General features: G+C 48.6%; 1 protein-coding gene across 2 annotated transcripts in view; it reads left to right on the top strand.

The window, feature by feature from the left end:
- fgd1 (FYVE, RhoGEF and PH domain containing 1) overlaps positions 1 to 25,515 on the top strand; it is a 131,063-nt gene that overhangs the window by 33,766 nt on the left and 71,782 nt on the right. The window contains exon 1 of one of the 2 annotated variants that reach the window (XM_055891060.1): positions 13,299 to 13,862. The exons of the other annotated variant lie outside the window; for it this stretch is intronic. Coding sequence (XP_055747035.1) covers positions 13,805 to 13,862 — 58 coding nt within the window. The 5' untranslated portion in view covers positions 13,299 to 13,804. Of the gene's footprint in view, positions 1 to 13,298; positions 13,863 to 25,515 lie in introns of those variants that run through there. 2 annotated transcript variants of the gene reach the window in all.

The raw sequence follows: 25,515 nt of genomic DNA on the forward strand, positions 1-25,515 counted from the left end.
GAGTCGCCAGGAGGAAGGCATGGCCAGCCATTGAGAAATGCTTGTTGAAGTCTTCGATTATCACGGATTTATCGGTGGTGACCGTGTTACCTAGCCTCAGTGCAGTGGGCAGCTGGGAGGAGGTGCTCTTGTTCTCCATGGACTTTACAGTATCCCAGAACTTTTTGGAGTTAGAGCTACAGGATGCGAATTTCTGCTTGAAAAAGCTGGCCTTTGCTTTCCTGACTGACTGCGTGTATTGGTTCCTGACTTCCCTGAACAGTTGCATATCGCGGGGGCTCTTCGATGCTATTGCAGTTCGCCACAGGATGTTTTTGTGCTGGTCGAGGGCAGTCAGGTCTGGAGTGAACCAAGGGCTATATCTGTTTTTGGTTCTGCATTTTTTGATCGGAGCATGCTTGTCTAATATGGTGAGGAAGTAACATTTAAAGAATGACCAGGCATCCTCAACTGACGGGATGAGGTCAATATCCTTCCAGGGTACCCGGGCCAGGTCGATTAGAAAGGCCTGCTCGCTGAAGTGTTTTAGGGAGCGTTTGACAGTGATGAGGGGTGGTCGTTTGACCGCGGACCCGTGGCGGATACAGGCAATGAGGCAGTGATCGCTGAGATCTTGATTGAAGACAGCAGAGGTGTATTTGGAGGGCAGGTTGGTCAGGATAATGTCTATTAGGGTGCCCATGTTTACGGATTTAGGGTTGTACCTGGTGGGTTCCTTGATGATTTGTGTGAGATTGAGGGCATCAAGCTTGGATTGTAGGACTGCCGGGGTGTTAAGCATATCCCAGTTTAGGTCACCTAACAGAACAAACTCTGAAGCTAGATGGGGAGCGATCAATTCACAGATGGTGTCCAGGGCACAGCTGGGAGCTGAGGGGGGTCGGTAGCAGGCGGCAACAGTGAGAGACTTATTTCTGGAGAGATTAATTTTTAAAATTAGAAGTTCGAACTGTTTGGGCATAGACCTGGAAAGTATGACAGAACTTTGCAGGCTATCTCTGCAGTAGATTGCAACTCCTCCCCCTTTGGCAGTTCTATCTTGACGGAAAGTGTTATAGTTGGGTATGGAAATCTCAGAATTTTTGGTGGCCTTCCTAAGCCAGGATTCGGACACGGCAAGGACATCAGGATTGGCAGAGTGTGCTAAAGCGGTGAGTAAGGCAAACTTAGGGAGGAGGCTTCTGATGTTGACATGCATGAGGCCAAGGCTTTTTCGATCGCAGAAGTCAACAAATGAGGGTGACTGGGGACATGCAGGGCCTGGGTTTACCTCCACATCACCCGAGGAACAGAGGAGTAGTAGGATGAGGGTGCGGCTAAAGGCTATCAAAACTGGTCGCCTAGAGCGTTGGGGACAAAGAATAAAAGGAGCAGATTTATGGGCGTGGTAGAATAGATTCTGGGCATAATGTGCAGACAGGGGTATGGAGGGGCGCGGGTACAGCGGAGGCAAGCCCAGGCACTGGGTGATGATAAGAGAGGTTGTATCTCTGGACATGCTGGTCTCAATGGGTGAGGTCACCGCATGTGTGGGGGGTGGGACAAAGGGGGTATCAGAGGTACGGAGAGTGGAACTACAGGGTCCATTGCAAACCAAAACAATGATAATGAAAACTAGCCTGAACAACAGTATGCAAGGCATATTGATATTTGAGAGAGACATACAATAAGGCATAAAGTGATTGCAGGTCTTGATTGGGAGAGCTAGCTAAAACAACAGGTAAGATAACAGCAGCAATAACAGGGTGTTAGTCTAACACAGCAACAACAGGTAAAAATGGCGACGACTAGGCAGAGAGGGTCGGATTAACTACACACAGATCCTGAGTTAAAGTACAGAGCCGACAGGTAAAGCACAAATAAACAGAATGGAGTACCGTGAATTAATGGACAGTCAAGCATGCATCAGCTATGTAGCCAAGTGATCATAGTGTCCAGGGGGCAGCCGTAGATGGAGCAGAGGAGGCCTCCACTAAGCTAGCACGCGGCGTATAAAGTTAGTAGCCCGGGGGGTGGTCTGCTCAGACGGAGGGGGTCTGGCGCAGTGGCGCTAGCGCTAGCTCTTCAGCTAGCCGGCAGATGGGCCTAGCTCGAGGCTAGCTCAAGGCTAACTGGTGCTTGCTTCGGGACAGTGGTGTTAGCCAGTAGTAGCCACTCGGTTGCAGCTAGCTAGCTGTGATGATACGGTGTAATTGTCCAGAGCTTGCGTCAGGAATCCGGTGATGTGGTAGAGAGAAAGCAGTCCTATATGCTCTGGGTTGATATCGCGCTTGCAGACTTTACAGTATATACATATGAGACGAGTAATGCAAAGTATATAAACATTATTAAAGTGACGCAATATTGGCTAGTGTCCAGATCAACACTGGACACGAGGGATATTTTAAACCTAAAAATTCAAGGTTTACTTTTGTTACGATGGTCTGTAACAAAATGTAATGTGCCAATATTTTGTTGATGCGTCTTTGACGTGGCTACTAGGCCTTTGTGGAGCGATGGGTAACGATGCTTCGTGGGCGACCGTTATTGATGTGTGCAGAAGGTCCCTGGTTCGCGCCCGTGTCGGGGCGAGGGGACGGTTTAAAGTTATACTAACGTTATTCAACATTTCCACGTTTTCGTTTATCTGTTTCATGAGCTTTGATGGAAAAAAAACATAAATGAGGTCCTTTACAACATGTACGTTTATTGTCAAAATAGGGTCAGAACGACAGATTTTTTACTTGTCAGCTCTGGCATTCGATCTAGTAACCTTTCAGTTACTGGCCCAACACTCTAACCACTAGGCTACCTGCCACCCCGATGATAGCCTACACTGATGATAGCCCACACTGATGATAGCCCACACCGATGATAGCCCACACCAATGATAGCCCACACCGATGATAGCCCACACCGATGATAGCCCACACCGATGATAGCCCACACCGATGATAGCCCACACCAATGATAGCCCACACCGATGATAGCCCACACCGATGATAGCCCACACCGATGATAGCCCACACCGATGATAGCCCACACCGATGTCTCCTCGCCAGGAGAGGGCATAGTCACTCTTATCACTTGCGATAAACGTATTTAAAAGAACTACGATACTGTCATCTGTAGGATGATAATGAGATAGAACCTTTACTCCTACTGTTCACGTTGTAATGATCATCCTTTTCCAGTCAAACACCACATTTGTGACGAAGCAGAAGAATATAAAATGCTTATAAAACATTATAGACCTACATATACAGTATCTTCAATAAGTTTTCACACCCCCTTGACTTATTCCACATTTTGTTGTGTTACAGCCTGAATTCAAAATATATATATTTTTCTACACACAATAACCCATAATGACAAAGTGAAAACATGTTTTTAGACATTTATATTTTTTGAAAATTAAATACAGAAATATCTCATTTACATAGGTATTCACACCAGTTAATACATTTTAGAATCACCTGTTGCAGCGAATACAGCTGTGAGTGTTTCTGGGTGAGTCTCTAAGAGTCATTACAGCTGTGAGTGTTTCTGGGTAAGTCTCTAAGAGTGATTACAGCTGTGAGTCTTCCTGGGTAAGTCTCTAAGAGTGATTACAGCTGTGAGTCTTTCTGGCTAAGTCTCTAAGAGTGATTACAGCTGTGAGTCTTTCTGGGTAAGTCTCTAAGAGTGATTACAGCTGTGAGTCTTTCTGGGTAAGTCTCTAAGAGTGATTACAGCTGTGAGTCTTTCTGGGTAAGTCTCTAAGAGTGATTACAGCTGTGAGTCTTTCTGTGTAAGTCTCTAAGAGTGATTACAGCTGTGAGTCTTCCTGGGTAAGTCTCTAAGAGTGATTACAGCTGTGAGTCTTTCTGGATAAGTCTCTAAGAGTGATTACAGCTGTGAGTCTTCCTGGGTAAGTCTCTAAGAGCGATTACAGCTGTGAGTCTTCCTGGGTAAGTCTCTAAGAGTGATTACAGCTGTGAGTCTTCCTGGGTAAGTCTCTAAGAGTGATTACAGCTGTGAGTCTTCCTGGGTAAGTCTCTAAGAGTGATTACAGCTGTGAGTCTTTCTGGGTAAGTCTCTAAGAGTGATTACAGCTGTGAGTCTTTCTGGGTAAGTCTCTAAGAGTGATTACAGCTGTGAGTCTTTCTGGGTAAGTCTCTAAGAGTGATTACAGCTGTGAGTCTTTCTGGGTAAGTCTCTAAGAGTGATTACAGCTGTGAGTCTTTCTGGGTAAGTCTCTAAGAGTGATTACAGCTGTGAGTCTTTCTGTGTAAGTTTCTAAGAGCTTGGCACACCTGAATTATACAATATTTGCCCATTATTCTTTTCTTCAAATCAAGTCAAAGTTTATTTGTCACGTGCGCCGAATACAACAGGTGAAATTACAGTGAAATGCTTACTTACAGGCTCTAACCAATAGTGCAAAAAAGGTATTAAGTGAACAATAGGTAAGTAAAGAAATAAAAACAACAGTATAAAGACAGTGAAAAACAGTAGCTGAGGCTACATACAGTAGAGGGGCTACATACAGTAGTGAGGCTATAACAGTAGCGAGGCTATATACAATAGAGAGGCTATAACAGTAGCGAGGCTATATACAGACACCGGTTAGTCAGGCCGATTGAGGTAGTATGTACATGTAGATATGGTTAAAGTGACTATGCATATATGACGAACAGGGAGTAGCAGTAGCGTAAAGCAGGGGTTGGCCGGTGGTTCAAGATCTGTCGAATTGGTTGTTGATCATCGCTAGACATCCCTTTTTAAGTCGTGCCATTTAAGTCAAGTATTCCTCTAGGATTTTGCCTGTGCTTGTCTCCATTCCGTTTATTTTTTTTATCCTGAAAAACTCCCCAGTCCTTAGCGATTACAAGCATACCCATAACATGATGCAGCCACCACTATGAAAATATGGAGAGTGGTACTCAGTAAAGTGTTGTAATGGATTTGCCCCAAACATAACAATTTGTATTCTGGACAAAAAGTGAATTGCTTTGCCACATTTTTTCCCCAGTATTACTTTAGAGCCTTGTTGTAAACAGGATGCATGTTTTGGAATATTTTTATTCTGTACAGGCTTCCTTCTTTTCCCTTTGTCATTTAGGTTAGTATTGTGGAGTAACTACAATGTTGTTGATCCATCCTCAGTGTTCTCCTATCACAGCCATTAAACTCTGTAACTGTTTTAAAGTCGCCATTGGCCTCATGGTAAAATCCCTGAGCGGTTTCCTTCCTCACAAATCAAATTAAATTGTATTAGTCACATGCGCCAAATAAAACAAGTGTAGACCTCACAGTGAAATGCTGACTTACGAGTCCCTAACCAACAATGCAGTTTAAAAAAAAAAGATGGATAAGAATAAGAAATAAAAGTAACATGTAATTAAAGGCCATTAAAGACAACTGAGTTAGGAAGGACGCCTGTATCTTTGTAGTGACTGGGTGTATTGATACACCATCCAAAGTGTAATTATCTCACTCTGACATAAAAACTTAAATTAAAAACTTCACCTTCAGCATCATGTTGTGGGGGTGCTTTGCTGCAGGAGGGACTCGTGCACTTCACAAAATAGATGACATCATGAGACAAGAAAATTATGCGCATATATTGAAGCAACATCTCAAGACATCAGGCAGGAAGTTAAAGCTTGGTTGCAAATGGGTCTTCCAAATGGACAATGACCTCAAGCATACTTCCAATGTTCTGGCAAAATGGCTTAAGGACAACGAAGTCAAGGTATTGGAGTGGCCATCACAAAGCCCTGACCTCAATCCTATAGAAAATTTATGGGCAGAACTGAAAAAGCGTGTACGAGCAAGGAGGCCTACAAACCTGACTCAGTTACACCAGCTCTGTCAGGAGGAATGGGCCAAAATTCACCCAACTTATTGTGGGAAGCTTGTAGTCTGCATTAACAAGGACAACACACAGGTCTTTCCATCATTGTATGATTGTTTTGTGCGCAAATTAACTCAAGCTTACGGACAATGTCAAATGTGATATAGTGAAGCACCTGAGTGATTTGGTTGCGCAATTATGCAGGTACTTTCCCGAAACGGACGACACAAGCAACTGGATTTGTTATCCCTTTCATGCCCTGCCTCCAGTCCACTTACCGATATCTGAAACAAGAGAGCCTCATCGAAATTGCAACAAGCGGTTCTGTGAAAATTGAACTTGATCAGAAGCATTTCCACTGCCAGATTTGTGGATTGGGCTGCGCTCAGAGTATCCTGCCTTGGAAAATCGCGCTGTTAAGACACTGATGCCCTTTGCAACCACGTACCTACGTGAGAGTGGATTCTCAGCCCTCACTAGCATGAAAACTAAATACAGGCACAGACTGTGTGTGGAAAATGATTTAAGACTGAGACTCTCTCCAATACAACCCAACATTGTAGAGTTATTGCATAATTTCAAGCACACCCTTCTCATTAACCTGTGGTGAGTTATTCACCACTTTCGATGAACAAATTAGGTTTTATATGTAAGATGGTTAAATAAAGAGCAAAGGGGTACGGGACTATAAAATGATTGGGAACCACTGATCTAGACGATTCTGTGCTTCCAACTTTGTGGTAACAGTTTGGGGAAGGCCCTTTCCTGTTTCAGCATGACAATTCCCCTGTGCACAAAGCGTGGTCCATAAAGAAATGGTTTGTCGAGATCGGTGTGGAAGAACTTGACTGGCCTGCACAGAGCCCTGACCTCAACCCCATCGAACACCTTTGGGATGAATTGGAACGACCGACTGCGAGCCAGGCCTAATCGCCCAACATCAATGCCCAACCTCGCTCAAATTCTGAGCGATAACGGAGTGATCAAATTAATATCCAGCACCTGTATAAAGCGTGTCCATTTGGAGGACAGACCATGCCTAAAGATTTGAAGGTTTATTTAAAGCCAATCACATTATGTCCTTATGGCATACATCGTAATTGAGATGGGTATTGTGATTGTGTTAGGGTTTTGAAAGGGTTTGTTCACTGGCCCACCCCTCGTAGCCTGGTTCCTCTCTAGGTTTCTTCCTAGGTTATAATCTCCACCCGGCACAGCCAGAAGAGGACTGGCCACCCCTCATAGCCTGGTTCCTCTCTAGGTTTCTTCCTAGGTTTTGGCCTTTCTAGGGAGTTTTTTCCTAGCCACCGTGCTTCTACACCTGCATTGCTTGCTGTTTGGGGGTTTTAGGCTGGGTTTCTGTACAGCACTTTGTGACATCAGCTGATGTGAGAAGGACTTTATAAATACATTTGATTTGATCGATGTGCAGTTGTTGTGGAGTATCCTGTTACCCTTCTGTAGAGCAGTGACAGCAAATCAGATGTATTTGGCAGGCACGGTCACGGTCACAGCTTATGGCAAATTCAATTCTGTGTGTGGGTGTGTGTGTGTTACCATTTGTGTTCGTTTATATTTGTGTCTTCTGTACAATAGGCTATGTGTGTGTGTGTGTGTGTGTGTGTGTGTGTGTGTGTGTGTGTGTGTGTGTGTGTGTGTGTGTGTGTGTGTGTGTGTGTGTGTGTGTGTGTGTGTGTGTGTGTGTGTGTGTGTGTGTGTTGGTTGTGTTGTGTGTGTGTGAGTGTGTTCGTCTCTCTGTGATTGTCTTAATCTTAGCATGGTGTTGTATGTTCCATTGCCGTATTGTGTGTGCGTGTGTGTGTGTGTGTGTGGTGACAGTGGGCAGATGGCACTCTGTCTGGGGAAATCAGAGGGTAAATCTCTCCATTTAGTGGCTGTAGAGAGAGCCAGGGCTGGAGGGGAGAGATGCTCACTCAGCAGGGTGACCTGACAAGGGCCAAGGAGAGGGAGGAGGAGGAGGAGAAGCCCTATAATTCCTACCACCTATGACAGCCACACACACACACGTCTCTCACACACACACACACACACACACACACACACACACACACACACAGTCTCTCTCTCTCACACACACAGAAGGCCTGCCGTACAGGATTTTGATATTGGATGTTATATATCAGAATGTCATAAATCAGAATAACCCCCCCCCCCCCCTGTTAGTTAGCTGAGATGTGTTCTGTCACCTGTCTGTGGGAAAGGTGCCATCGATAAGGACTATAAACAAACAGCTAATTAATAAGGCAATATGGCTACTATCATTTTCAATTGTAGCATGGTTGAAATCCTGCTAGCCAATGAGACCTGTATTTCATCTAGAACAATAGTGACATGATGGAGCAGCATGTCTGTCTACAGGTGGTGTGTTCCGATCGCAGAAAAACCAAACTGATATTCTGTACCTCAAATGTGTTGTCAAGGAAACGGAGATAGGTGATGGGAGGATGTCAGAGTGAGATAGATGAAGGGAGGATGTCAGAGTGAGAGATGAAGGATGTCAGAGTGAGATAGATGGAGGGATGATTTCAGAGTGAGATAGATGAAGGGAGGATGTCAGAGTGAGATAGATGGAGGGAGGATGTCAGAGTGAGATAGACGGAGGGAGGATTTCAGAGTGAGATAGATGAAGGGAGGATGTCAGAGTGAGATAGATGAAGGGAGGATGTCAGAGTGAGATAGATGGAGGGAGGATGTCAGAGTGAGATAGATGGAGGGAGGATGTCAGAGTGAGATAGATGAAGGATGTCAGAGTGAGATAGATGAAGGGAGGATGTCAGAGTGAGATAGATGAAGGGAGGATGTCAGAGTGAGATAGATGGAGGATGTCAGAGTGAGATAGATGGAGGGAGGATTTCAGAGTGAGATAGATGGAGGGAGGATGTCAGAGTGAGATAGATGAAGGGAGGATGTCAGAGTGAGATAGATGAAGGGAGGATGTCAGAGTGAGATAGACGAAGGGAGGATGTCAGAGTGAGATAGATGGAGGGAGGATGTCAGAGTGAGATAGACGAAGGGAGGATGTCAGAGTGAGATAGACGAAGGGAGGATGTCAGAGTGAGATAGATGGAGGGATGATGTCAGAGTGAGATAGATGGAGGGAGGATGTCAGAGTGAGATAGATGGAGGATGTCAGAATGACATAGACGAAGGGAGGATGTCAGAGTGAAATAGATGAAGGGAGGATTTCAGAGTGAGATAGACGAAGGGAGGATGTCAGAGTGAGATAGACGAAGGGAGGATGTCAGAGTGAGATAGATGGAGGGAGGATGTCAGAGTGAGATAGATGGAGGGAGGATGTCAGAGTGAGATAGATGGAGGGTGTCGGAGTGAGATAGATGGAGGGAGGATGTCAGAGTGAGATAGATGGAGGGTGTCGGAGTGAGATAGACGAAGGGAGGATGTCAGAGTGAGATAGATGAAGGGAGGATGTCAGAGTGAGATAGATGAAGGGAGGATGTCAGAGTGAGATAGATGAAGGGAGGATGTCAGAGTGAGATAGATGAAGGGAGGATGTCAGAGTGAGATAGATGGAGGGAGGATGTCAGAGTGAGATAGATGGAGGATGTCGGAGTGAGATAGATGGAGGATGTCGGAGTGAGATAGATAGAGGGAGGATGTCAGAGTGAGATAGATGGAGGGAGGATGTCAGAGTGAGATAGATGAAGGGAGGATGTCAGAGTGAGATAGATGGAGGGAGGATGTCAGAGTGAGATAGATGAAGGGAGGATGTCAGAGTGAGATAGATGGAGGATTTCAGAGGGAGATAGATGGAGGATGTCAGAGTGAGATAGATGGAGGGAGGATATCAGAGTGAGATAGATGGAGGGAGGATATCAGAGTGAGATAGATGAAGGGATGATGTCAGAGTGAGATAGATGGAGGATTTCAGAGGGAGATAGATGGAGGATGTCGGAGTGAGATAGATGAAGGGAGGATGTCAGAGTGAGATAGATGGAGGGATGATGTCAGAGTGAGATAGATGAAGGGAGGATGTCAGAGTGAGATAGATGGAGGGAGGATGTCAGAGTGAAATAGATGAAGGGAGGATGTCAGAGTGAGATAGATGGAGGGAGGATTTCAGAGTGAGATAGATGAAGGGAGGATGTCAGAGTGAGATAGATGGAGGATGTCGGAGTGAGATAGATGGAGGGAGGATTTCAGAGTGAGATAGATGGAGGGAGTCAGAGTGAGATAGATGAAGGGAGGATTTCAGAGTGAGATAGATGGAGGATGTCAGAGGGAGATAGATGAAGGGAGGATATCATAGTGAGATAGATGGAGGGAGGATGTCAGAGGGAGATAGATGATGGGAGGATGTCAGAGTGAAATAGATGAAGGGAGGATGTCAGAGTGAGATATATGAAGGGAGGATGTCAGAGTGAGATAGATGGAGGATGTCGGAGTGAGATAGATGGAGGGAGGATGTCAGAGTGAGAGATGAAGGATGTCAGAGTGAGATAGATGAAGGGAGGATGTCAGAGTGAGATAGATAGATGGAGGATGTCAGAGTGAGATAGATGAAGGGAGGATGTCAGAGTGAGATAGATAGATGGAGGATGTCAGAGTGAGATAGATGGAGGGATGATGTCAGAGTGAGATAGATGGAGGGAGGATGTCAGAGTGAGATAGATGGAGGGAGGATGTCAGAGTGAGATAGATAGATGGAGGATGTCAGAGTGAGATAGATGGAGGGAGGATGTCAGAGTGAGATAGATGGAGGGAGGATGTCAGAGTGAGATAGATGAAGGGAGGATGTCAGAGTGAGATAGATGGAGGGAGGATGTCAGAGTGAGATAGATGGAGGGAGGATGTCAGAGTGAGATAGATGGAGGGAGGATGTCAGAGTGAGATAGATGAAGGGAGGATGTCAGAGTGAGATAGATTGAGGATGTCGGAGTGAGATAGATGGAGGATGTCGGAGTGAGATAGATGGAGGGAGGATATCAGAGTGAGATAGATGGAGGGAGGATGTCAGAGTGAGATAGATGGAGGATGTCGGAGTGAGATAGATGGAGGATGTCGGAGTGAGATAGATGGAGGATGTCGGAGTGAGATAGATGAAGGGAGGATGTCGGAGTGAGATAGATGGAGGGAGGATGTCGGAGTGAGATAGATGGAGGATGTCGGAGTGAGATAGATGGAGGATGTCGGAGTGAGATAGATGAAGGGAGGATGTCAGAGTGAGATAGATGAAGGGAGGATGTCAGAGTGAAATAGATGGAGGGAGGATGTCAGAGTGAGATAGATGGAGGGAGGATGTCAGAGTGAGATAGATGGAGGATGTCAGAGTGAGATAGATGGAGGGAGGATGTCAGAGTGAGATAGATGGAGGGAGGATGTCAGAGTGAGATAGATGGAGGATGTCAGAGTGAGATAGATGAAGGGAGGATGTCAGAGTGAAATAGATGGAGGGAGGATGTCAGAGGGAGATAGATGGAGGGAGGATGTCAGAGTGAGATAGATGGAGGATGTCAGAGTGAGATAGATGGATGGAGGATGTCAGAGTGAGATAGACGAAGGGAGAGACCGGAGGGGTGTGAGAGAGGAAAGGATGAAAGGGAAGGAGGCTCTGCTGTGGGGGGGCCACACAGCAGCAGAGAGGAGAGAGAGAGAGGGGTGGGGGGCTACACAGCAGCAGAGAGGAGAGAGAGAGAGGGGTGGGGGGCCACACAGCAGCGGAGAGGCGAGAGAGAGAGGGGTGGGGGGCCACACAGCAGCAGAGAGGAGAGAGAGAGAGGGGTGGGGGGCCACACAGCAGCGGAGAGGAGAGAGAGAGAGGGGTGGGGGCCACACAGCAGCAGAGAGGAGAGAGAGAGGGGTGGGGGGCCACACAGCAGCGGAGAGGAGAGAGAGAGAGGGGTGGGGGGCCACACAGCAGCGGAGAGGAGAGAGAGAGAGGGGTGGGGGGGGCCACACAGCAGCAGAGAGGAGAGAGAGAGAGGGGTGGGGGGCCACACAGCAGCGGAGAGGAGAGAGAGAGAGAGAGAGAGGGGTGGGGGGCCACACAGCAGCAGAGAGGAGAGAGAGAGAGGGGTGGGGGGCCACACAGCAGCAGAGAGGAGAGAGAGAGAGGGGTGGGGGGCCACACAGCAGCAGAGAGGAGAGCGAGAGGGGTGGGGGGGGCCACACAGCAGCAGAGAGGAGAGAGAGAGAGGGGTGGGGGGGGCCACACAGCAGCAGAGAGGAGAGAGAGAGAGGGGTGGGGGGGCCACACAGCAGCAGAGAGGAGAGAGAGAGGGGTGGGGGGCCACACAGCAGCGGAGAGGAGAGAGAGAGAGGGGTGGGGGGGGCCACACAGCAGCAGAGAGGAGAGAGAGTGAGGGGTGGGGGGCTACACAGCAGCAGAGAGGAGAGAGAGAGAGGGGTGGGGGGCCACACAGCAGCAGAGAGGAGAGAGAGAGAGGGGTGGGGGGGGGGGGGGCTACACAGCAGCAGAGAGGAGAGAGAGAGAGGGGTGGGGGGCCACACAGCAGCGGAGAGGAGAGAGAGAGAGGGGTGGGGGGCCACACAGCAGCGGAGAGGAGAGAGAGAGGGGTGGGGGGCCACACAGCAGCAGAGAGTAGAGAGAGAGGGGTGGGGGGCCACACAGCAGCGGAGAGGAGAGAGAGTGAGGGGTGGGGGGCCACACAGCAGCAGAGAGGAGAGAGAGGGGTGGGGGGCCACACAGCAGCGGAGAGGAGAGAGAGTGAGGGGTGGGGGGCCACCCAGCAGCGGAGAGGAGAGAGAGAGAGGGGTGGGGGGGGGGACACACAGCAGCAGAGAGGAGAGAGAAAGAGGGGTGGGGGGCTACACAGCAGCAGAGAGGAGAGAGAGGGGTGGGGGGGGCTACACAGCAGCAGAGAGGAGAGAGAGAGGGGTGGGGGGGCCACACAGCAGCAGAGAGGAGAGAGAGAGGGGTGGGGGGGCCACACAGCAGCAGAGAGGAGAGAGAGAGAGGGGTGGGGGGCCACACAGCAGCAGAGAGGAGAGAGAGAGAGGGGTGGGGGGCCACACAGCAGCGGAGAGGAGAGAGAGAGAGAGAGGGGTGGGGGGCCACACAGCAGCAGAGAGGAGAGAGAGAGATGGGTGGGGGGCTACACAGCAGCAGAGAGGAGAGAGAGAGGGGTGGGGGGCCACCCAGCAGCAGAGAGGAGAGAGAGGGGTGGGGGGGCCACACAGCAGCAGAGAGGAGAGAGAGGGGTGGGGGGGGCCACCCAGCAGCAGAGAGGAGAGAGAGTGGTGGGGGGGCCACACAGCAGCAGAGAGGAGAGAGAGAGAGGGGTGGGGGGCCACACAGCAGCAGAGAGGAGAGAGAGAGAGGGGTGGGGGGCCACACAGCAGCAGAGAGGAGAGAGAGAGAGAGAGGGGTGGGGGGCCTACACAGCAGCAGAGAGGAGAGAGAGAGAGGGGTGGGGGGCCACACAGCAGCAGAGAGGAGAGAGAGGGGTAGGGGGGGCCACACAGCAGCAGAGAGGAGAGAGAGAGCGGGGTGGGGGGCTACACAGGAGCGGAAGATTTTAGTTTATTATCCGTTGAGACTTATTTGTATTTGTTTTGTTTTTAATTTCCTTCATTGATGGAGTATCATGCGTCACATTTGTAACACTATAGATTAGAAAGGCTGTCGTGTTGTTTTACGAGTCGACCTGTCGTCAAGAGGAAAAAATCTTTCGGGGTGTTTGATGGTGCTAATAGCATCCCTGCGGTTGCCACTAGTGAGCAGAGGATGCTGCTGCTGCCTTGACAACGCTCTGACGATCAGGGAGGGCAATCCCGACTGCCTTACCCCACTCTCTCAACCGTTTAACCTACATTATCTAACCTATATATATTTTTGTGTAGTCTAGCTGTCTGTTCCTTCGGCGGCGGACAGAACAGCCGAGGAGTGCTTTAGGAGTACAGCCTTAACCGTGTGGCTCGGTCCCATCGTCTAGGTGCTTATTCCGTCGCGATTGGGGGAATTCTGTCTCCCGTTCGTTTTTTTTAATGACTGGATTTGTGTTTTGCTGCGCGATGTACATGGATAAAACCAGTGTGGTCCGGGGTAAGTCGATGTGGATTCATTTATTTCGCCATCGTCCGTTGTTCCCGTGCGTTATCTGTTTGTTTCCCAATGAAATAGCGCAGTTAATGATCGGAGACCGACATAGCCGCAGTGGACGTGTGTTAGCCTGCATGTAGTAATGCATCGAGGTCGAGCTCGTCCACCAGACAGATGGACGAGGGAGCATAGCCACCATCCACCCACATCACTATAGGTGATGTGATGTTTCACTGCAGGCAACAGTGAAAACTGTGTCAATGATTTATGGACTGCACACGTTCATTTATAATATGAGAAGTAATCTATTGTTAGTAACCTACAATGTGTATATGCTAGTGGACATATTTGGATAAATGACATGTCTATATGTGATCAATATGTTGGTGTATCCATTCAAGGACAATCATCCAGGACACAATGAATGGGGTAACACTGGGTAATGCTATATGTAAAAAAGGATGTGAGAAATAGGCTATGACAAGCCTACGGTTGCAACATTAGCTCAATACTCTAGTAAAACACACCGTGCTGTGTCTTTCAAAGGGAATTCTAGGCTTCTATGTGTGTATGTATTGGGTGCAAGCTGGTTTCAGGCTGGTCTCAGGCTGGTCTCAGGCAGATAACAGGCTGGTATCAGGCTGGTCTCAGGTTGGTCTCAGGCTGGTCTCAGGTTGGTCTCAGGCTGGTCTCAGGTTGGTCTCAGGCTGGTCTCAGGCTGGTCTCAGGTTGGTCTCAGGTTGGTCTCAGGCTGGTATCAGGCTGGTCTCAGGCAGATATCAGGCTGGTCTCAGGCTGGTCTCAGGCTGGTCTCAGGCTGGTCTCAGGCTGGTATCAGGCTGGTCTCAGGCAGATATTAGGTTGGTCTCAGGCTGGTCTCAGGCAGATATCAGGCAGGTCTCAGGCTGGTCTCAGGCTGGTCTCAGGCAGATATCAGGCAGGTCTCAGGTTGGTCTCAGACAGATATCAGGCTGGTCTCAGGCTGGTCTCAGGCTGGTCTCAGGCAGATATCAGGCTGGTCTCAGGCTGGTCTCAGGCAGATAACAGGTTGGTCTCAGGCTGGTCTCAGGCTGGTCTCAGGCTGGTCTCAGGCGGGTCTCAGGTAGATATCAGGCTGGTCTCAGGCTGGTCTCAGGCAGATAACAGGTTGGTCTCAGGCTGGTCTCAGGCTGGTCTCAGGCTGGTCTCAGGCGGGTCTCAGGTTGGTCTCAGGCTGGTATCAGGCTGGTCTCAGGCAGATCTCAGGCTGGTATCAGACTGGTCTCAGGCTGGTCTCAGGCTGGTCTCAGGCAGATATCAGGCTGGTCTCAGGCTGGTATCAGGCTGGTATCAGGCTGGTATCAGGCTGGTCTCAGGCTGGTCTCAGGCAGGTATCAGGCTGGTCTCAGGCTGATCTCAGGCCGGTCTCAAGCTGGTCTCAGGCTGGTTTCAGGCAGATATCAGGCTAGTCCCAAACTGGTCTCAGGCTGGTCTCAGGCTGGTCTCAGGCTGGTCTCAGGTTGGTCTCAGGCTGGTCTCAGGCTGGTCTCAGGTTGGTCTCAGGTTGGTCTCAGGCTGGTATCAGGCTGGTCTCAGGCAGATATCAGGCTGGTCTCAGGCTGGTCTCAGGCTGGTCTCAGGCTGGTCTCAGGCTGGTCTCAGGCGGGTCTCAGGTTGGTCTCAGGCTGGTATCAGGCTGGTCTCAGGCAGATATTAGGCTGGTCTCAGACTGGTCTCAGGCTGGTCTCAGGCAGATATCAGGCAGGTCTCAGGCTGGTCTCAGGCTGGTCTCAGGCAGATATCAGGCTGGTCTCAGGTTGGTCTCAGACAGATATCAGGCTGGTCTCAGGCTGGTCTCAGGCTGGTCTCAGGCAGATATCAGGCAGGTCTCAGGCTGGTCTCAGGCTCGTCTCAGGCAGGTATCAGGCTGGTCTCAGGTTGGTCTCAGACAGATATCAGGCTGGTCTCAGGCTGGTCTCAGGCTGGTCTCAGGCAGATATCAGGCTGGTCTCAGGCTGGTCTCAGGCAGATAACAGGTTGGTCTCAGGCTGGTCTCAGGCTGGTCTCAGGCTGGTCTCAGGCGGGTCTCAGGTTGGTCTCAGCCTGGTATTAGGCTGGTCTCAGGCAGATCTCAGGCAGGTATCAGACTGGTCTCAGGCTAGTCTCAGGCTGGTCTCAGGCAGGTATCAGACTGGTCTCAGGCTGGTATCAGGCTGGTATCAGGCTGGTCTCAGGCTGGTCTCAGGCAGGTATCAGGCTGGTCTCAGGCTGATCTCAGGCCGGTCTCAGGCCGGTCTCAGGCTGGTCTCAGGCAGATATCAGGCTGGTCTCAGGCTGGTCTCAGGCTGGTCTCAGGCCGGTCTCAGGCTGGTCTCAGGCAGATATCAGGCTGGTCTCAGGCTGGTTTCAGGCTGGTCTCAGGCTGGTCTCAGGCTGGTCTCAGGCTGGTATCAGGCTGGTCTCAGGCTGGTCTCAGGCTGGTTTCAGGCTGGTATCAGGGTGGTCTCAGGTTGGTATCAGGCTGGTCTCAGGCCGGTCTCAGGCTGGTCTCAGGCTGGTTTCAGGCTGGTATCAGGGTGGTCTCAGGTTGGTATCAGGCTGGTCTCAGGCCGGTCTCAGGCTGGTCTCAGGCTGGTCTCAGGCAGATATCAGGCTGGTCTCTCTCTGTATGTACATGAAGGTCATACTTTAATGCTGTGTCAATCTGTGTGTGCACTATTGTTAGGTGTGTGTGTGTGTTATGCGTGTGTTCTGCGTGTGTGTTCTGCGTGTGTTCTGCGTGTGTGTTCTGCGTGTGTGTTCTGCGTGTGTATGCGTGTGTGTTCTGTGTGTGTGAGTGTGTGTTTGGTATGGCAAGGGCTGTATCATTTGATTTGTAAGCTGACTGATTTCAGCAGGTCTGAGTGTGTGTGTAGGTCTGTGTGTGTGTGTGTGTACGTGTGTGTGTGTACGTGTGTATATTCGTGGCTGTGTGTGATATGATTGATGTATTTCCATAGAGCCAGTCTTATAGTTTACTCAACGTTAGTGTGTTATCAACCCACTGAACCTCTGTGACAGGCTGTACTAGTGATGTGACAGGCTGTACTAGTGGTGTGACAGGCTGTACTAGTGGTGTGACAGGCTGTACTAGTGATGTGACAGACTGTACTAGTGGTGTGACAGACTGTACTAGTGATGTGACAGACTGTACTAGTGGTGTGACAGGCTGTACTAGTGATGTGACAGACTGTACTAGTGATGTGACAGACTGTACTAGTGGTGTGACAGACTGTACTAGTGGTGTGACAGACTGTACTAGTGATGTGACAGACTGTACTAGTGGTGTGACAGACTGTACTAGTGGTGTGACAGGCTGTACTAGTGGTGTGACAGGCTGTACTAGTGGTGTGACAGACTGTACTAGTGGTGTGACAGACTGTACTAGTGATGTGACAGACTGTACTAGTGGTGTGACAGACTGTACTAGTGGTGTGACAGACTGTACTAGTGATGTGACAGACTGTACTAGTGGTGTGACAGACTGTACTAGTGGTGTGACAGGCTGTACTAGTGGTGTGACAGGCTGTACTAGTGGTGTGACAGGCTGTACTAGTGGTGTGACAGGCTGTACTAGTGGTGTGACAGGCTGTACTAGTGTTGTGACAGACTGTACTAGTGGTGTGACAGACTGTACTAGTGGTGTGACAGACTGTACTAGTGATGTGACAGACTGTACTAGTGGTGTGACAGACTGTACTAGTGGTGTGACAGACTGTACTAGTGGTGTGACAGGCTGTACTAGTGGTGTGACAGGCTGTACTAGTGGTGTGACAGGCTGTACTAGTGGTGTGACAGACTGTACTAGTGGTGTGACAGTCTGTACTAGTGGTGTGACAGGCTGTACGAGTGGTGTGACAGGCTGTACTAGTGGTGTGACAGTCTGTACTAGTGGTGTGACAGGCTGTACTAGTGGTGTGACAGACTGTACTAGTGGTGTGACAGTCTGTACTAGTGGTGTGACAGGCTGTACGAGTGATGTGACAGACTGTACTAGTGGTGTGACAGTCTGTACTAGTGGTGTGACAGGCTGTACTAGTGGTGTGACAGGCTGTACTAGTGGTGTGACAGACTGTACTAGTGGTGTGACAGACTGTACTAGTGGTGTGACAGGCTGTACTAGTGATGTGACAGGCTGTACTAGTGGTGTGACAGACTGTACTAGTGGTGTGACAGACTGTACTAGTGATGTGACAGACTGTACTAGTGGTGTGACAGGCTGTACTAGTGATGTGACAGACTGTACTAGTGGTGTGACAGGCTGTACTAGTGATGTGACAGGCTGTACTAGTGGTGTGACAGGCTGTACTAGTGGTGTGACAGGCTGTACGAGTGGTGTGACAGGCTGTACTAGTGGTGTGACAGACTGTACTAGTGATGTGACAGACTGTACTAGTGGTGTGACAGGCTGTACTAGTGGTGTGACAGACTGTACTAGTGATGTGACAGACTGTACTAGTGATGTGACAGGCTGTACTAGTGGTGTGACAGGCTGTACTAGTGATGTGACAGACTGTACTAGTGGTGTGACAGACTGTACTAGTGATGTGACAGGCTGTACTAGTGATGTGACAGGCTGTACTAGTGGTGTGACAGGCTGTACTAGTGGTGTGACAGACTGTACTAGTGGTGTGACAGGCTGTACTAGTGGTGTGACAGACTGTACTAGTGATGTGACAGACTGTACTAGTGGTGTGACAGGCTGTACTAGTGGTGTGACAGACTGTACTAGTGATGTGACAGACTGTACTAGTGGTGTGACAGGCTGTACTAGTGGTGTGACAGGCTGTACTAGTGGTGTGACAGGCTGTACTTGTGATGTGACAGACTGTACTACAGGGAGCTCTTGGAATGGAATACAGGGAGCTCTAGGAATGGAATACAGGGAGCTCTAGGAATGGAATACTGGGAGCTCTGAGAATGGAATACAGGGAGCTCTTGGAATGGAATACAGGGAGCACTATGAATGGAATACAGGCAGCTCTTGGAATGGAATACAGGGAGCTCTTGGAATGGAATACAGGGAGCACTATGAATGGAATACAGGCAGCTCTTGGAATGGAATACAGGAAGCTCTTGGAATGGAATACTGGGAGCTCTAGGAATGGAATACAGGGAGCTCTAGGAATGGAATACAGGGAGCTCTTGGAATGGAATACAGGGAGCACTGTGAATGGAATAAAGGGAGCTCTTGGAATGGAATACAGGGAGCTCTTGGAATGGAATACAGGGAGCTCTTGGAATGGAATACAGGGAGCTCTAGGAATGGAATACAGGCAGCTCTTGGAATGGAATACAGGGAGCTCTTGGAATGGAATACAGGGAGCTCTTGGAATGGAATACAGGGAGCTCTTGGAATGGAATACAGGGAGCACTATGAATGGAATACAGGCAGCTCTTGGAATGGAATACAGGGAGCTCTTGGAATGGAATACAGGGAGCTCTTGGAATGGAATACAGGGAGCTCTAGGAATGGAATACAGGGAGCTCTTGGAATGGAATACAGGGAGCTCTTGGAATGGAATACAGGGAGCACTTGGGGGGGTAAAATAAATAAATAAGAAAAGGGGGTAAAATAAATAAATAATAATAATAAAAAAGAATACCTCACAATCCAATGCTGACTGTATTATCTCCCAAGAGAATTCTCTTCGGTTATTGTCACAGCCGTGTATATCCTCCTTCAAGCCGATACCACTACGGCCCTCAAGGAACTTCACTGGACTTTATGCAAACTGGAAACCATATATCCTGAAGCTGCATTTATTGTAGCTTGGGATTTTAACAAAGAAAATTTGAGGAAAAGGCTACCTAAATTCTGTCAGCATATCGACTGTAGTACTCGCGCTCGGAAAACATTCGACCATTGTTACTCTAACTTCCGCAATGCATTCAAGGCCCTCCCCCGCCCTCCTTTCGGCAAATCTGACCACGACTGCATTTTTCTCCTCCCTTCCAATAGGCAGAATCTCAAACAGGAAGTACCTGGGCTAAGGACAATTCAACGCTGGCTGGTCTGACCAATCGGAATCATGCGGAATGGGATATGTTTTGGGTAGCTTCCGAGAATAATATTGACTTGTACACTGAGATGGTTACTGAGTTTATCAAGAAGTGTATAGGAGATGTTGTACCCATTGTGACTATTAAAACGTACCCCTAACCAGAAACCATGGATAGATGGCAGCATTCACACAAAACTGAAAGCGCGAACCACCACATTTAACCATGGCAAAGTGACTGGGAATATGGCAGAATATTAACCTAGTAGTCTGTTTGCCTCAGTAAGGCAATCAAACAGGCAAAACATCAGTATAGAGACAAAGTGGAGTCGCAATTCAACGGCTCGGAAACAATATGTATGTGTCAGGGTCTACAGACAATCACGGACTACAAAAGGAAAACCAGCAACGTCGCGGACATGAACGTCTTGCTTCCGGACAAGCTGTGGGCTCTCCTTCTCTGTGGCCGACGAGAGTAAGACATTTAAACGTGTTAATCCTCGCAAGGCTGCCAGCCCAGAAGGCATCCCTACACGCGTCCTCAGAGCATGCGCAGACCAGCTGGCTGGCGTGTTTACGGACATATTCAATCTCTCCCTATCCCAGTCTGCTGTTCCCACATGCTTCAAGAGGGCCACCATTGTTTCTGTACACAAGAATGCAAAGATAACTGAACTAAATGACTATCGCCCCGTAACACTCACTTCTGTCATCGTGAAGTTCTTTGAGAGACAAGTCAAAGATCATATCACTTCCTACCGTACCTTTCACCCTCAACCCACTGAAAATTGCTTACCGCCTCAATAGGTCCACAGATGATGCAATCGCCAACACCCTGCACACTGACCTATCCCATCTGGACAAGAAGAATACCTATATGAGGAATACCTATGTAAGAATGCTGCTCAATAACTACAGCTCAATATTCAACACCATAGTACCCTCCAAGCTCATCATTAGGCTTTAGGCCCTGGGACTGAACCCCGTCTTGTGCAACTGGGTCCTGGACTTCCTGACGGGCCGCCCCCCAGGTGGTGAAGGTAGGAAACAACAGCTCCACTTCGCTGATCCTCAACAATGGGGCCCCACAAGGGTGCGTGCTCAGCCCCCTCCTGTACTCCCTGTTCACCCATGACTGCGTAGCCATGCACGCCTCCAACTCAATCATCAAGTTTGCAGACGACACTACAGTAGTAGGCTACAAGGGGGAGGTGAGGGCTCTGGCAGAGTGTGGTGTCAGGAAAATAACCTCTCACTCAACGTCAACTGAACAAAGGAGATGATCGTGGACTTCAGGAAACAGCAGAGGGAGCACCCCCCTATCCACATCGACGGGACAGCAGTGAAGGTGGAAAGTTTTAAGTTCCTCGGCGTACACATCACTGACGAACTGAAATGGTCCACCCACGCAGACAGATTGGCAAAGAAGGCGCAAGAGCGCCTCTTCAACCTCAGGAGGCTGAAGAAAATTGGCTTGTCACCTAAAACCCTGATGAACTTTTACAGATGCACAATTGAGAGCATCCTGTCGGACTGTATCACCGCCTGGTACTGTAACTGCACCGTCCGCAACCGCAGGGCTCTCCAGAAGGTGGTGCGGTTTGCACAACGTATCACCGGGGGAAAACTACTTGCCCTCCAGTACACCTGGAGCACCCAATGTCACAGAAAGGCCAAGAAGATCTCAAGGACGACATCCACCCGAGCCACTGCCTGTTCACCCCGCTATCATTCCAGGATTTTGCCTGTGCTTATCTCCCTCCCATTTCTTTTTATCCTGAAAAACTCTCCAGTATTTGCCAATGTCAAGGATACCCATAACATGATGCAGCTAACACTTTGCTTGAAAATAAGGAGGCAGTTACTTAATGATGTGTTGTGTTGGATTTGCCCCAAACAAAATGCTTTGCATTTAGGCCAAATCGTGTATTCTTTTGCTGTGTTTTTCTGCAGTATTACTGTAGTGCCTTGTTGCATACAGTTCCGCGTTCTGCCAGAACCCAATTCATTGCTTTTCTGCTCGAATCGCTCATAGAAACTATCCAAGTCTTGTCGCTGCCGTTCCAGTCGTTGATATACGGGTACAGCAGACACGCATATACATCACTTTGTTTTTGCGGAACACAGAATGTTTTTGCGGAACATGGAAGAGTGCGTCAGTTTCATTCAAAAAATTCCATCATAGGTCATGAGCAAAAAGCTAACATGGTGGCAGTCTAAATGTCACGCCCGTAGAGAGCTTTTTATGTCTCTATTTTGGTTTGGTCAGGGTGTGATTTGGGTGGGCATTCTATGTTCCTTTTTCTATGATTTGTATTTCTGTGTGTTTGTCCGGGTATGGTTCTCAATCAGAGGCAGCTGTCTATCATTGTCTCTGATTGAGAACCATACTTAGGTTGCCTTTCCCCACTGATGCTTTGTGGGTAGTTATTTTCTGTTTTGTGTTTCTGCACCTAACAGGACTGTTTCGTTCCTTCTCTTTGTTATTTTTGTATTTAGTGTTCAGTTGAAAGAAAAGTATGAACACTTACCACGCTGCGCTTTGGTCCACCTCTTCTTCAACAGACGATCGTTACACTAAATGAGTTGCTAACTGTTCTTTGTCATTTATTTAAAGGCATTTAATCCACGTAGTTTCCCCTGGACCTGATTGATGAGCTGACAGTCATCATTGCCACGAAAATGGCAACCTCTGTTTACCTAGGTAGCATTAATTAGGTATTTCCAAATCTCCCCTTTTGTCTTTTACTTTTGCATTGTACATGCTGATATTCAACCTCCGTTGTCCATTCAACACCAGATCTATCCGTGAGCTGTTAAATGTCTTCAGAACTATCTTGCTTTGGATGAGACATCGTTTTCCCCATGCTGGTTCAGTGCTATAGGCTAGTTGTTCAAGTCTCACTAACTAGCTCTTGTCCACACACGCTGTCTGTCGCTGGTGGATGAACAGCAGGCAGGGGAAGCAGTAGAGTCGGCTGCTAGCAGCACAGCCTCGGTCTGTTGATACTACTCAGATTTTTTTTTTTTTTTTTTCCTTTGATGTAGGTCGCTCAGGTGTTGGTCTTCCATATTTCATCGCCCCGTGTTTCTCTAGGGAATCCAACGTTGAAAACGGTTTCAGATGACATATGTCATCCTGATCAGCTTCCTGTAGCTAGCTGTAAAACGGAACCGCCAAAAGGCGACAGATGACGTGTGACGATCCCTGCCTATCCTCCGGCCTATCCTCCGGCCTATCCTCCGGCCTATCCTCCTGCCTATCCTCCGGCCTATCCTCCCACCTGTCCTCCCGCCTATCCTCCCACCTAACCTCCCGCCTATCCTCCGGCCTATCCTCCGGCCTATCCTCCCGCCTGTCCTCCCGCCTATCCTCCCACCTATCCTCTAGCCTATCCTCCCGCCTATCCTCCTGCCTATCCTCCCGCCTATCCTCCAGCCTATCCTCCCGCCTATCCTCCCGCCTATCCTCCAGCCTATCCTCCCGCCTATCCTCCCGCCTATCCTCCTGCCTATCCTCCCACCTATCCTCCGGCCTATCCTCCGGCCTATCCTCCCGCCTATCCTCCCACCTATCCTCCGGCCTATCCTCGGGCCTATCCTCCCGCCTATCCTCCGGCCTGTCCTCCGGCCTATCCTCCCACCTATCCTCCCACCTATCCTCCCGCCTATCCTCCTGCCTATCCTCCCACCTATCCTCCGGCCTATCCTCCGGCCTATCCTCCCGCCTATCCTCCCGCCTATCCTCCGGCCTATCCTCGGGCCTATCCTCCCGCCTATCCTCCCGCCTATCCTCCTGCCTATCCTCCCACCTATCCTCCGGCCTATCCTCCGGCCTATCCTCCCGCCTATCCTCCGGCCTGTCCTCCGGCCTATCCTCCCGCAGTTATATTTTCATTCATTTTCACAGGGTTAGTCACGGCCTACCCTGCCTACCTTGATCTGACAGCACTGTAAGCTATAAGACTAACTGTGTAAGCTATAGTACTAACTGTAAACTATAGGCCTAACTGTAAGCTATAGGACTAACTGTAAGCTATAAGACTAACAGTAAGCTATAGGACTAACTGTAAACTATAGGCCTAACCTTAAGCTATAGGACTAACTGTAAGCTATAGGACTAACTGTACGCTATAGGCCTAACTGTAAGCTATAGGACTAACTGTGTAAGCTATAGGACTAACTGTAAGCTATAGGCCTAACTGTAAGCTATTGGACTAACTGTTAGCTATAGGACTAACTGTTAGCTATAGACCTAACTGTTAGCTATAGGACTAACTGTAAGCTATAGGACTAACTGTAAGCTATAGGACTAACTGTAAGCTATAGGACTAACTGTAAGCTATAGGACTAACTAAGCTATAGGACTAACTGTAAACTATAGGACTAACTGTAAGCTATAGGACTAACTGTAAACTATAGGACTAACTGTAAGCTATAGGACTAACTGTAAACTATAGGACTAACTGTAAGCTATAGGACTAACTGTAAACTATAGGACTAACTGTAAACTATAGGACTAACTGTAAGCTATAGGACTAACTGTAAGCTATAGGACTAACTGTAAACTATAGGCCAACTGTGTAATACACTTTATACTATGGTTATACCGTTTTTATAAACAAATGAATGAGGTATCATAAATGCTATATACAGACACCGGTTAGTCGGGCTAATTGAGGTAGTATGTACATGTAGGTATGATTAAAGTGACTATGCATACAGTATATGATGAACAGAGAGGACCAGTAGCGTAAAAAGAGGGGTTGGCAGGTGGCGGGACACAATGCAGATAGCCCGCGTAGCCAATGTGACTAGGTGTGTCCAAACTTTTGACTGGTACTATTACCAATGCTTTGGGAACAAACCACAGATGCAGTTTGAGTTGGAGAGGCTCATCTCTTCATCACAGCTCTCACCGTGTCGTGTTCAGTTAGGGCTTCTTAGCAGACAAGCTAATGATTAAGGTAGAAGAGCAGAAACACATGCACACACACACGCACGCATGCACGCACGCACGCACGCACACACACACACACACACAGACACACACACACACACACAGTCATGTTAGAAGACAATCTTGTCATGATGAGGATATAAATAGCTGGAAAACAGAAATAAACCCGAACAGAAACGCATCGACAGCTTGAAGTCTTTGTGTTTTCTAATAAATAAATCATACTGCGTACCAAATGGAACCCTATTCCCTAGACACTAGACATACTGCGTACCAAATGGAACCCTATTCCCTAGACACTAGACATACTGCGTACCAAATGGAACCCTATTCCCTAGACACTAGACATACTGCGTACCAAATGGAACCCTATTCCCTAGACACTAGACATACTGCGTACCAAATGGAACCCTATTCCCTAGACACTAGACATACTGCGTACCAAATGGAACCCTATTCCCTACACACTAGACATACTGCGTACCAAATGGAACCCTATTCCCTAGACATACTGCGTACCAAATGGAACCCTATTCCCTAGACACTAGACATACTGCGTACCAAATGGAACCCTATTCCCTAGACACTAGACATACTGCGTACCAAATGGAACCCTATTCCCTAGACACTAGACATACTGCGTACCAAATGGAACCCTATTCCCTAGACACTAGAC

Source organism: Salvelinus fontinalis, chromosome 31 (genome assembly GCF_029448725.1).
Source record: "Salvelinus fontinalis isolate EN_2023a chromosome 31, ASM2944872v1, whole genome shotgun sequence".
NCBI lineage: Eukaryota > Metazoa > Chordata > Actinopteri > Salmoniformes > Salmonidae > Salvelinus > Salvelinus fontinalis.